The 13,109-nt window shown below is 35.9% G+C and overlaps 1 protein-coding gene across 1 annotated transcript in view; it reads right to left on the bottom strand.

Moving 5' to 3' along the window:
* Positions 1-13,109, bottom strand: part of CMC1 (C-X9-C motif containing 1) — a 45,618-nt gene that overhangs the window by 22,119 nt on the left and 10,390 nt on the right. Inside the window, exon 2 of the mRNA XM_074900568.1 lies at positions 11,503-11,595. Within this exon, the coding sequence (XP_074756669.1) occupies positions 11,503-11,595 (93 nt within the window). The remainder of the gene's footprint in view (positions 1-11,502; positions 11,596-13,109) is intronic.

Below are 13,109 nucleotides of genomic sequence, written 5' to 3'. Positions count from 1 at the left end.
AAGAATCTGTTCATGCTATCCAAAGGAAATTTTCATACATTGCTCTTCTATGCTATCTTCTTCAAAATTCCTAATGTAAGTTACTTTCCTACTCACTATCCCATCGGAATGACTACCTTCTATCCCTTACATGATTTCTTTCAAGTCCTTTACTAGCATCCCTCTCAAATCTGGAATACAGCAGCTAAACTGTTTTTCTTGCTGTCTGATTAGAAATTTAAAGCCTCATCCATACCTCCAAAGCTCTAGTATTCCTTGTCCATCCCCTTTCACATCCTCTGACCAGCTCTGCAGCTCTTGATTCCTCATGCAAAATACTTCTCGCCTTCTGTCATATGCTTACACTTCATGTAAAGGTATCTATCCTGATCTTAGGCAGCACATGTTCCAGGCACTCTTTTCTGCAAGGTTCCTTTCTTCTTATTTTTGAGGGTGATAAACTGTTAAAAATAAAATTCAGAGGGATGACAACAGAACACAAGTGTTTTATGATCTTTTATTACTGTAGCCTTTACTCCCTTGTTAGGGATCAGACCTGTAACTAGAACACTCTTTCAGAGCACAGATCTCCCTGCTCTTTTTCTATGTAGCACCACAGAGGCAACTATTGGAAAACAATTACAACAGCAACAAAACGAAATTTGGGGGTGGGAAAGAGGGGGATTATTTTTGGTTCTCATTACTAAAAGGACCTGAACAATAATGTACAAGAATGTGGTTTTACTCAGCAACAGACAACATTGTTTCTACTTCCAAAAAAAAAAGTTGTGCATTGTCAGTGTTGTTACCACAAGATCCATTAACTTCTATATCAAAGAATAAATGCCGGAGGGACAACTCACTCAATTTAAGCTAAGCAATCCAGAACTACTGTTCCACATGGAAAAAGAAGTTTAAAATGTTTTCATCCCAAAACAGGATGAAAACTTGACATTTCATTAAACACACTCTGATGTTTCCAGAACACCAAAAAGCATGAACAACACTTAGACCACCTCATCTTGTTGAAATTGTGTTTACTTGCCAAACTGTATTTCAGCTTTAACTTGCATTCCCCTATTGCCTGTCATTCCTGCCCTTTTATTTGACCAGTTCTGCTGACTCGTAATACTCCATGCAAAGATATGTACAACAGGTATAGCTCTCTAGTCTACAGGAAATAATGGGAGATCAAAACTACAACTCTCATAATGCACTGTCTCACAAAATCAAAGCATACTAGATGAAACTGCAACTACTGTTCTGATTCCTATTTAGCTCAGCTGGAATTAATACTTCATGTCAATTTTTGTGATTTGGATGAGCAATTTTCTTTGACATACACTTGCCAACTCAATGTGTTTTCTAAAGAATGGTGGATAGAAATTTTCCCCTATTACCTTACCCTGAATATCATACATTCTTTACAAGGTCAATACACTGCTTGTAGGCTATCTGAAAGCTCACTATTTATTGTATTTCTGAATACGGAGTAACCACTTTTTGACCAAACTAAATTCTTTTTTTCCACTGCTGAACCTAATGGTATCTACACAACACATTCTGACTTCAACAGCTGAAAAATAACCTATTTTCTGTGTGAAAGTAACCCCAGGGTAATATTCATAATTCATATACAATATAAATATTAATACACGTGCAATGGGAATATAGCATGACCCCTTAAAAGTATTAGATTTATTTACACAAAGTGCTAACTGTGTTACTGTTGAATGTAGTATCTAAGAGGGGTTTATAATCCAAAACTGCAAAGCAACTACTTAATGCATCATTAAGGACATGCAGTTAAAGTAACAGTTACCATAAGTCACATGTACTGTCATTAACAATGTACTGCTGTGTGCAACTATGCCACACTAATACAATACTGTAATACTCTAATACATAAGCTATGGTATCTGTAGGTTATCACCACCATCAATGAATGGATATAAAAAAACCCTGCAGAATCCCAAGTATACTCTCTATATATTTGCTGGCAGTAAGAATGCCTGACACAGAAGAATCAAAATGTGTCAACTGGGAGAGAAAACGATAAGAATCAGCAAATACTCTATATAAAATCTAGGAAAAGATAGAAACCTGGTATTGGTAAGAGCCTGCAACAGTAACTACCCTAGCCTCCCGTTCTTGTTGGGAGAACAACTTGACCATGTCTCCCCTATTCACTCGCTGCTGCCTTAGGGACACTCACTTCGCAAAGAGTCAGCAAAGGTGGTTCTTTAAAGATTGATCTAAATACTATGAAATATCCCAAGATCAGTAGCTACAGGAAGTCTGAATTCCTCTATTTTCACAGCTTCTGCCAAACTGACCTCACCACGACCCTAAGACACGGAACCAGCTATTCAACCTTACAGTAGAGTTTACCAGCAGAGAACTGGAAATAATTATGAGCACATAAAAGGCAATCTTAGCCTCAAAGAGCTAAACACCAGACATAACCCGAATAGATTCAGTTCTTCAAAAGTCACAGGATATACATGAATAATAGCATCCTTCCAGAAAGAAACGAGTTTGAAAAAAGGATATCAAAGAAAAGACTTCTACACTTTTGTCATCACTGGGCAAGGGATTGTCAGGTACAGAAGTCACATGAAAAGAGAAGCATGGATCCAGATTTGATGGTGAGTTTGTCAGGGAGCAGTGATATGACTGAAGGGTAGAAAAAACTGATAATCTTGGATCTTAATTTCAAGTCCAACACTTCCAATAATCCAAGAAATGGTACAAAAGGACAAAGGCAATTGTTTTTCTCTTTTCTATATATACGAAGTACTTCCATTCTGCAGATGTTAAAACACTATCAATCCACAGTCTGAAAGAGCATTTCTCCCCCTAAAACTGGATCACTGCCTTAACACCACAATATAATAATTGCATCTCATCATAAAAGCTGCAAAAGAAGCAATCCTATTGTTCAACCTTCAGCACAGTTAGCTTGGTCAGTGCTCTTGTCATGGATATTACTACCATGTACTACAATAATCCAAAAACATGCAGACATCCTCTATTTAAACCAGCATTTGTTAACATCATGTAATTAATCCATGCTATGTTAGTATATTTATGCTGGACACGGAAAACAATTTGAAATTGAGGATCTTAACCAGAAACCAATAAAATCTCTAGCTTGAGAAAACCAAATTCAAAGACTGGACACAACATAGGTAACCTCCTGAGGTTGTCATCTATGAGCTCTGAACTACCAGTATCACTTTAATATCTATACATAAAAATCTCTACCAGGTAAGAGAATCAAAATTAAGACAGCTCTTGTAGGATACGGCAACCTGGCTGAAATTGATATTCATTAGAGTACTCTTTGCATGAATAGGAGCATTTGGACTCTGTGGTCTTTATCAGAGCCCCAGCTGGTAATGGTTGAAGGTTAATGCCTTACTCCATTCTGTTCAATTTTCTGTCCTAATTAGTCCTCCAAATCTATAGCTGTGAGCACCAAGTGTCTGTGCTCAAAAGAAACTAATTAATGCTAGCAAATTAGATCAAGTCCAAAGATCCAACAGCCAAACTCTTAAATGCTCCTTGTTAATAGGAAGTGTAGCTGTCAATAACTGCTGTTGGTGGCTATAATGAGGCCTCTTTCTTTCATTGAAAGTGATTTCATTTCTCTTTGTCCCTGTAAAAGCTGTTCCATTCCCTAATAAAAAAAAAAAAAAAGAAAAAAAAAACCACCACACAACTAAGTTGCAGTGGTAAAGCTAGCAGTCTGACCCATTTCTTGTCATCAGCTGGGTTGAAATGACATGAAGGGGAGAAGAAAAAAAATAATCTAATAGGGTAAGTTTGCTCCCTGAACGTTTTCTTCGAAGCCCTAACACTAGTTAGAATACTTAAATTTCCTTTACCAAGCAACACAGTATGTTCTCATATTTCTTTTCTATGAAATCCCCTAAATTAGCTTAGGGTAGTTAATGCTCTAAGTATCATTAAAAAAAACGACCATGAGACTTAACAATCTCATTTCTTCAAACTGTAATTTACATATAGCTGTTCTATCTGCCCAGTTTGTTGGAGTAAAGCTCAATATACCATAATCCCTCTAGAGATTGTATTAATTCACATAGTTAAATGTGATGAGAGTAAATGTTCATTGGAAATATATAGAGCTGAATCATTTTTTCAAAATAAAAGCTATTGTGCACAAAGAAGAATATCATATAAAAATTCAGCATCTTACTCTTGAGAAACACTAGCCAGGGAAAAACACATAGTAATTTATTACCAGGACTAAATACAGCTGCACACTATCCAAACATCTAAAATAATTTAAATAACTGACAACCACACGACACATACAACAGTAATTTCAATAGCTTCATATAAGGTCACATACAATATGACTATAATGTACTTTAATATTCAAATAATAAACACAGCAACAGAGGATAACATTTTTCTCCCCTTCTCCACCTGCAGTTTTCTCGCTGGATTGAAACTATGTTCTCAAATTATACTAACCTTCTTCTCTGCAAATGAAGTTGGAGGTAATAAGGCAGAATTCTTTTTTCATCCTCATAAGAGAAGGCTATTCCAGTCATATAATCTATGTAACTTCTCAGGCTTTCCATCAAATTCTGAACAATATGTACACAAGTGCATGTAAGCAATTTCTGGTCACAGCAGTTCAAGGAAAAAAAAAAGTTATCAGGAGTTGTCATTTTAACTCATTTTTATCAGTTACTTGATCTTTTTGCTTTGGTCAATTAGAAGTATTCCCAGATATTCCTAAAATAGGTGAATTTAAAAAAAAAAAAAAAATGTAAGGACTATATTTTCACAATGAGGCAAAGCAGGTGAGCAAAGCTCAGTTATAAAAGGTGATTTAAGTTTTAATTTGCTTCAAGAAAATCGGACTCATCAAAATTTTAAAATGTGAGCTGTCATGTAATTTCCCACTACTATCCCTCTTAGCATCTTCCAGTGTCGGCCTCAGAACTATGACTATAGGTACCAACAGGTTAATTCTTCCCCAACATTTGGCAAGGGTTTGCACCAGTTAACAGAACTTGGCCTGCAACACAAAGGAAAGCGAGCAACCTCACTGAGTAACATCAAGCTGAAATTTGCTAAGTATTTCACACGTTATCTGCATTTCTGGTAAGAAAGTATATATAACAAGACCTTTTTTTGAAGAAGGAATATCTAAAGGTATGCTTGGGCATTTAAATGTGAAGCATCACATGTAGTTCAATCAGAAATTTCTTTGGTTTTATGGGCCTGGATCTGTCAGGTGTAAGGGTCATGGTCTAGAGCAGGTGGCCCCTACGGGGACAGAGATAATGTCAGTGACAGGACTGTTGAGTAACTGCACATTATCAAAACTCTGGTTGACACTGGTCATGCTCAACTGCAGAGGAGCCTGCAGTAGTGTTGCATCCCATCATTTTCACTAAGTATCAACATGAGCCCTGAGGAGGAGAGGGCTAATAGGGAAACTGGAGAATGGGAGGACGGTGGCTGCTTGGAAATGTCCTTTTCCAGCCACACTTTCCAACCATTTTTTAAAGCCTTGCCAAGTATCAAGAGTTTTCTTCAGCAATGCGAATCCAGTTGCCTTAATTACCACAGTTCCTACAGACAACAGAACCAAAATAACAATTTTCTTCAGGGAAGGTCCTCAACTCAGCACAGGCGGAAACATCCCCCTTTTCTGTCCCTCTCATTAAAAAAAAAAAAAAAAAAAAAAAAAAAAAAAAACCAAAACAGAACAACTTGCTATCTTGGCCAAATAGATATCTCCCACAAGAAATGGCCAGATTCTTATTTGCAGAGTCACAGGCAGGATCAGGTCTTCTTCGATCATTCAAATTATTTGCCTTACTTCACTGCCTTCCTAACAGCAGAACGAGGCTGATTTGAACTATCTACCCCTGTATTCACCCTGAAAAGTGTGTACCTCAGTTTCTGACTTGAATCCTAGAGTCTTACAAATGAATCATAATTACAGAAGACATCTGCAAGTCAGTCTTGGTGACCTTGAAAGGCCCAAACCCAGACCGTGTATGAGTAATAGACCACAAATTTAGAAGAAAAAAAGTTTAGAACTAAAATCCCTTGTCTCTGGAGCAAGATTGTTTTACTCCCAGAAAAAAAAAAAAAAAAAAAGATTGTGAAGTTGAGGTTTTGGAAGATGGGCAGAATTGATATATAATAAAACAAATATACAAAACATATACCACAAATATAATACAAAATTATGATCACATGACTGACCCAGTGATCCAGTGATTTCTTTTTGGGATCTCAAGTCAACTTTTTCCGAGTCCAAACCCACAGCCTGTTCAAGTCAGTTAGCTGTTTCGGATTTAATTTTCCAAGCCAAGTAACCCAAAATCAAACTGAACTGAGAGTACATTCCTTAAAGTTTGCATATTTCTGTCCTTAACAGTTCTTCTCTACCTAAACCGATCAAGTCAAGCTTCAGAATTGGTAATCTGAACAGCAAATACTCTGAAGAGTAAGTGCTCTTAAGAAGTGGAACAAACTTTTCGGGTGTTAATGATGAAGATCAACCAAAGCTCCTGCAGTTGTTTTTAGTGAGCGTCCCTAGCTTCAGAGCAGAGAGGAGTCATGGAAAGCACAGCACAGCGAGATGAAACTACAGACATTTTGATAAACTAAAGATAACCTTTCTGATAGAAAATGCTAACTTCAGGTACCTGAAATTTGCTATGATTTTGCTTTCAAGTTTACTCAAATTTAAATCTTATAACTGGAAATTAAAGCCAAAATCTTTGTAAAATAAAGAAAACTTTGTGAAATAAAGGAAAACAGCTTGTATAAGAAACTATTTCATAAAAGCAATGGATAAGGCAATGGCAAATAAACGTTCCTTTTAGCTACTTCAGTTTGAAAGCATGTATTTTTATATGTCAAGGACATGCTAATACAGAAATAAATGGATTTAATATTCTTTCACATGAATTCATGCTACACTTTGTACAAATACAGTGAAAAGCTCCTGTATCACAATGCTGTTGGGTTTTTTTGTTTGCTTGTTTTTTATAACACTTTTGACACTCCTATAATAGTGCACAATTTCACATACATACAGGGCATGGATCTTAACACAATAAAGCGTATTTACGTAATGTTCATGGAAAAACTGACTAGTTTTTTGCAGAAAGCATGTTTACCCTCTTAACAAAATTACTAATAGCCATTTTCAGTGAAAAAAAGCCTTTACAGACATTATTCTGCAACTGAGGTGTACTAAATTCTTGAGAAATATGCAGCACACAAGAACTGTACTGGAATAATCTAAAAAAAGTTCAAAGTAAATTTAAATAATCTAAGTAAAATAAAGTATTTCCAGACACAATACTTAATTTTTCTAAACATTATGAGATGGACACATTTTTGTGGTTATTTCATCCCTAAATTACTCTGGTATGCTAACAACCAAGCACAACAATGGGTCACCCATTTAATGATGCCAGGGTAGCAAGATCACCTCTTGAGTTAACAAAAACGTTATTTTTTATTTATTTTTTAACCCTTGGGGTTTCTATTCCCTGGATGGCTCTTGAACACGTGCTGGACAGGCTGTCACTACTCGCATTATTAGCTCTGATAAGCACACAGCTCTAGGTGGTATAGCTGCAGGCTAAGGTAACGGACTGTATACAGATGGACCCCCCTGCTCATGCAGAGCACTATTGAATGTATAGGGGCTCCCCATAGGGACACATATGAACCTAGAGCGATCCAGTAAATTGTAAAGGCCCATATACGTAGAATAGTTTTATTTCCTCTATTACCAGTGCATTGACCACAATTTCCTAAAGATAAATAAAACAAAGGTGTATTAACAGTTGTTCAAACAAAACTAACTTAAAGCAGAAAAATCCTAAAATGAGAGCAAGTTAAATGAGTAGCTATGCTGCTTAATGCAAACAGCACAGTTTCATGCACATGTCTACACTCTGTAGTACACGAACCGAATCACATGAGTTTTGATTACTTAATTACCCAGCTTATGTTCATAGTTTACACTTGTTTACAGCACAAAAACCATGGCCTATCTACTCTGATTAACACCTATCCCTGTGTACTAACAAGACAAATTTATTCCAGGAATAATTTCACAATGGATTTAAGAGATGATAAATTCTCCTGTTCACAAAACTGTTTAAGCTTCACTTGCTGTGGTTTTGTCTCTACCACCCCGTCTAGATTAAGAGATGTACAACAAAAAAGCTGAATTTATGCTACCACCTTTTCTTTAATAGGGGTATCAGTGTAGGTTTTGCTTGCCTATTTGATCATAAAAAGTGCATCAGAAATACTCGCTTTCCACCTCTGACTTCCACACAGTTTGATCAAAGCTGGATTACAGATGACAGAGGAATGAGTGGTTGACAGATATGTCCACAACCCTAATTTTCCTAAAGATACACAACTGAACTCTATTCAGGAGAAAGAATAAAAATAATACAGTATTGCCTAATATCACAGAAATTTTAAAAATATAGCATTTTACTTTAAGATTTATGGAGAAGCTGCAAGGTAATGGTCCACAACTCACAGCTCAACAATATCCAATATTAGCTGATGCTACAGAAAAATAAGATGCTGAAACCGAAATTCTCATCTTACACAGAAAAAGTTCTGAGGAGAAAAATACACACACACACACGCACACACTTTCATCTACCCCCAAATAAAATTATACAAATAGCATGCTCTCAAAATATTTTTAACTGACATCCTCTTTCAATGACCCACATTACTGTAATTGCTTATCCTCTTCATTTTTTTCCACAACAGGTATAGAGTTCAAAGTAAAAATGATTCAACTATCATTCAAATAAAAAAAGCTGTATTAAGTCCTTCTGGCAGCACTGAAAATTACCTATCATATGACGCTACTTTCCTTTGGCAGAAATTCCCAACTCTTTTCTCACTTACTCATCTCAAAATTATAGTAACACTGCTCTTTTATGCCTTTTGGAGAAACCCTAAAAGAAACTGCTTGAAAATATGCTGGTCCACTTCAACTAGATTTGACTCTAAACCTAGTGATAAATGTCTAGAAGCCCCCTTTGAAGTTTCTTAGGTAATAGTGAAAGACAAAAAGCCACACACCATTGGGGAAACGATTGTTCTTCCTGCCATGGTAAAAACAGCTGAAAGAGTGTGTGCAAAACAATATGGCAAAAAACTAAAATGCACTCCTTTGTCAGTAAATCCTGTTGGAAGATGCACAGAAGACAAGGCTGAAAATTTGAAGAAACAAGTATGAAGACAAGTTACACAGTGCGGGCGCTTTGCTATGCAGCTGGATGGAAGTACAGATGTTTCTAACTTCTCTCAGCTTACGGTATTTGCATTTCAATAATGAAATGCAGCATGAAGAACTTCTTCGAAAGATAAGATTCTCAACAGGAAATGGCTTCTTTAATAAAAACAATGTTTTAGGGAAAAACTGTGGAAGTGTAACCAGTGGTGGAGCGAAGGGTTAAGGTTACAGAGACGGCACCACACGTGAAAACTCTTTCACTGCCTCACTCACAGGTGAGCTATTGCAGCACAGAAGTCGGAGCCTGGAGCGCACAAAACGCCACAGGATGACACCGATGTGGTTAACCTTATAGAAACAAGCCCTTCAAATAGCAGCATCTTCACCAGACTTTGCAAGGAGATGGGGACGGACCATGAAAATCTCTCCTACCGTGCAGAGGTTCAGCGGTTATCTTGTGGCAAAGAGCTTAAAAGAGCTGTCAAACTTTATGCCTTTTTCTTTCATGAAAAGACAAGTGTTCCAAATTTGCTGACCTTTCTGGTGATGAGAGGTGGCTCCGAGTAGTTTGCTACCTAGCAGGTATTTCCAAAAAATAAACACCCTTGATGTGTCCCTTCAAGGTGAAGGTGATGTTTTAACAGTGAGTTAGAAAGTGACTGATTTTCAAAAGAAACTTATGCTATGGAGAGAGCTTTTTGAAAACAGATGTTTGAATATGTTCCCCTTATCATGTGACTGTTGGTTTGGCTTGGTTTTGTTGCTGAATATAATATGTGCCACCTATGAAAACCTCTCATATCTGGACACTTTAAAAGGATAGAAACAGAATTTTCTAACCTATTTTAAAATCTCCCAAATGAGAGTTTCAGTGGGTTTTGAACGTGTTTGTTAAAAACATAAACATGCAACACCTCTTGATTAGTTTGGAAAAACAACTGTTTGACATCAGGGAAGTCATCTATGAGCCCAATTTCAAGCAAAACCTTTGCAGAACTTATGGATGGGACTGAAAAATGAATATCATGATTTAGTAACTGCAGAAACGATGCACTTCTTCCATTGGGATTTCTCTATCATTGTGAGATCTCTTTTTCAGCTATGACACCTGTTAAAACTAAGTACTGAAATAATCTGAACCTAGAACCAAACCTTTCAATTGCTGAATCACAAAGTGTTAAGCAAAGATTTTTAAAAATAATGAAGCATATTCAAACGTATAGCTCTCAATAAAACTTGTTATTAATAACACTATTTTTAGAGCAAAAAGGTTTTTGTACCATTGATAAATAATAAAAATTAAAGTACTATTTATTTCTTTTTTTTATCCTTTTTTAATTTCTATTTTTATTTTACAATGTACATAATACACTAATACAGTGATACGTGTAGATAATTTATAAATAAATATGATTGCGTGCTCAGAAAGTTTTTACAATTGGGGTATGTGATCAAAAAAGTTTAGACAGCACAGATCTAGATGATAAGAGGCAAGTGCCCTCTACTGAAAGCATGCCACTTGTATAGAATAATTCTTGGCCTTTTTTTTTTTCCCATTCTTACATCCCTCTAACAGCACTCTCAGCTAACCTGTGTGTAAGTAGCTCCATCCTCCTGGTACTTCAAAAAGTTCCAGATTTCTTCCAGGAATATAAGAACAGCTGGGTATCAAAAGAAGTGGTGATACCCAACTTTAAAAAGTTATTGTCCAGTACTCTTCAGGAAAATGAAAACATGCAAAAGACGACTGCACCATCGTATTTCAACATCCACCTAATTACATATATGTGTTTATTTGTATGTATCATTAAAATACTGGAGCAGGGAAAGGATGCAGCTAGTTGGAAACATTTAAATAAATTTATCATAATGAGGGAAGCCCTAACTGATGGCTCACATGAGGGAATTCCATTTATGTAAGTATCAAATATTACATACAGGAATATAGTAACACTTGTGTTGCTCTGTAATCACATACGAGATGTGGAAAGTTTTATATTAATCATAAATTCCATAGCCCCCCAAAACAAGTCCTTTTAGAAAACAGTCCACATCACCAAGCAGGCAAAGCCAACATGGCAGATTTATACACTTTACTACTGGTTTCACACTGAACAGAAAAGATGCAGATCATACGTATTAATTTTCTGACTACTTGACTTCAAAAAGAAGGATTGATTATATTCAGGGCACAAAAGTGAATACATCTGATCTCCCAATGAACATTTGACTCTTACCTTGCACTTTATCTGAACACAGCTCCTTGGCTCGTTCCCTCATTATTTGCGGAATCAAAACATCTTTTTCTACATGTCTCAGCTTAGAACTTTCTGCAAGAGTGAAAAAAACAGGAAAAAAAGTTCTTATATATCCATCAGAGAGTGTCAATCTACAGAAAGAGCACAATATCATTTATGTAGGGGACACTATATACTAGAACCGTCACAAAATAACAGCATAAAGTACCATTGGAAGGACCACACAGATCAAAAGGCAGGAAAGTTCAAGACCTAAAATTGCTCAGATACAAATGTGAGCATTATCCTGAATATTTCTGTTCTGCTCAATGTGGACAATGAACCAAAAATAATGGGAGAAAATTCTGACAGGACATTCTAACTTCTGCCTTACCAAATAGAAAGTCTGCATACAAAGAATTACTTTTATTTCAGGATACTAGTATTTTTCTATGTACATTACCTCTACAAACTGGTTTTAGTACTCACTGTCATAAAGCCAAGAAATATAGCACAACCTGAAATTTATATTGCTACATGGAAGACTTCAGTTCTTAAAAAAAAACAAAAACAACAACAAAAAAAACCACCACACACACACCAAAACAAAAACAAAAACAAAAACAAAAAACAACTAAGCAAAACAACTAAGCCTTTTAAATGGAGGACCTAGGAGTTCTTTCACTGAGAAACTCAAAACATGAACCAATGCTGCTGCCGGAATTCTGTGCTTAAAAGTACAGCTGCAGTTTGCTTTTAGTTGCCTCAAAACAAAACCCAGTGCAGCTAGTGATTTTGAACAGTTAAACAACACAGACCATTTAGAAAAAAATTACTGCATTTCCAAAACCACTTTTTTCAAAACAAAAGGGATGAGAATTTTTCAAGCACATCTTTTTACTTCTTAGCTTCTGCTTGAAAAACCCTTTAAAGAATATTGTATAGTCCAACACAGTTATACCAAATACCTGGTTTTCCTCCTCAAATGCACTATTTATTCACCTTTTGGTATTGATATTACACTTTAGAATAGCATCAGCTCTGATGGGCACATTATGAAAACTCTACCGTCAGATACACTGTTATTCTGAGTGACAATCATTTCATTTGAAAAATGCTTATAAAAAAATGTAGATTAAATGAAAGAAATTAAAAGTGAGATGTATTAAAATTAAAGGAAAACAGAGTAAGTTACCTATCACTTTCAAACACTATCTTTTTTTCAGAGCATCTGCAGTTACTTCTAGATGAAAAGGCAAGAGACTAACCTTTCCCTCATTTCTAACTCATCATGTTTTAAAGATTACTAATGCTATGAGGTTATATTATAAGGTAAAACAGTACTGATCCTGTGATATTACTGAGCGAATCAGGTAACAAAACAGAGAATTACAATGAGCAATATACAGAATCTGAACTAAAGATTTGTCCTTCTCCTCAAAAATCTTACTTGGAATTTCTACAGCAAAAGAAAAAAAACAAAGCATCTTCTGTAAATACAAGAATGCCAAACACAAATAGCTCACAACTTAGATTTGCTTCTATGCTCTTATTTTCACAACTGAGATAAAATAACTACAAATAAATATCCTTCATTTTAACCTTCT

This window comes from Athene noctua, chromosome 2 (genome assembly GCF_965140245.1).
Source record: "Athene noctua chromosome 2, bAthNoc1.hap1.1, whole genome shotgun sequence".
Classification (NCBI taxonomy): Eukaryota; Metazoa; Chordata; class Aves; order Strigiformes; family Strigidae; genus Athene; species Athene noctua.
This window is presented reverse-complemented; position numbering and strand designations above follow the sequence as displayed.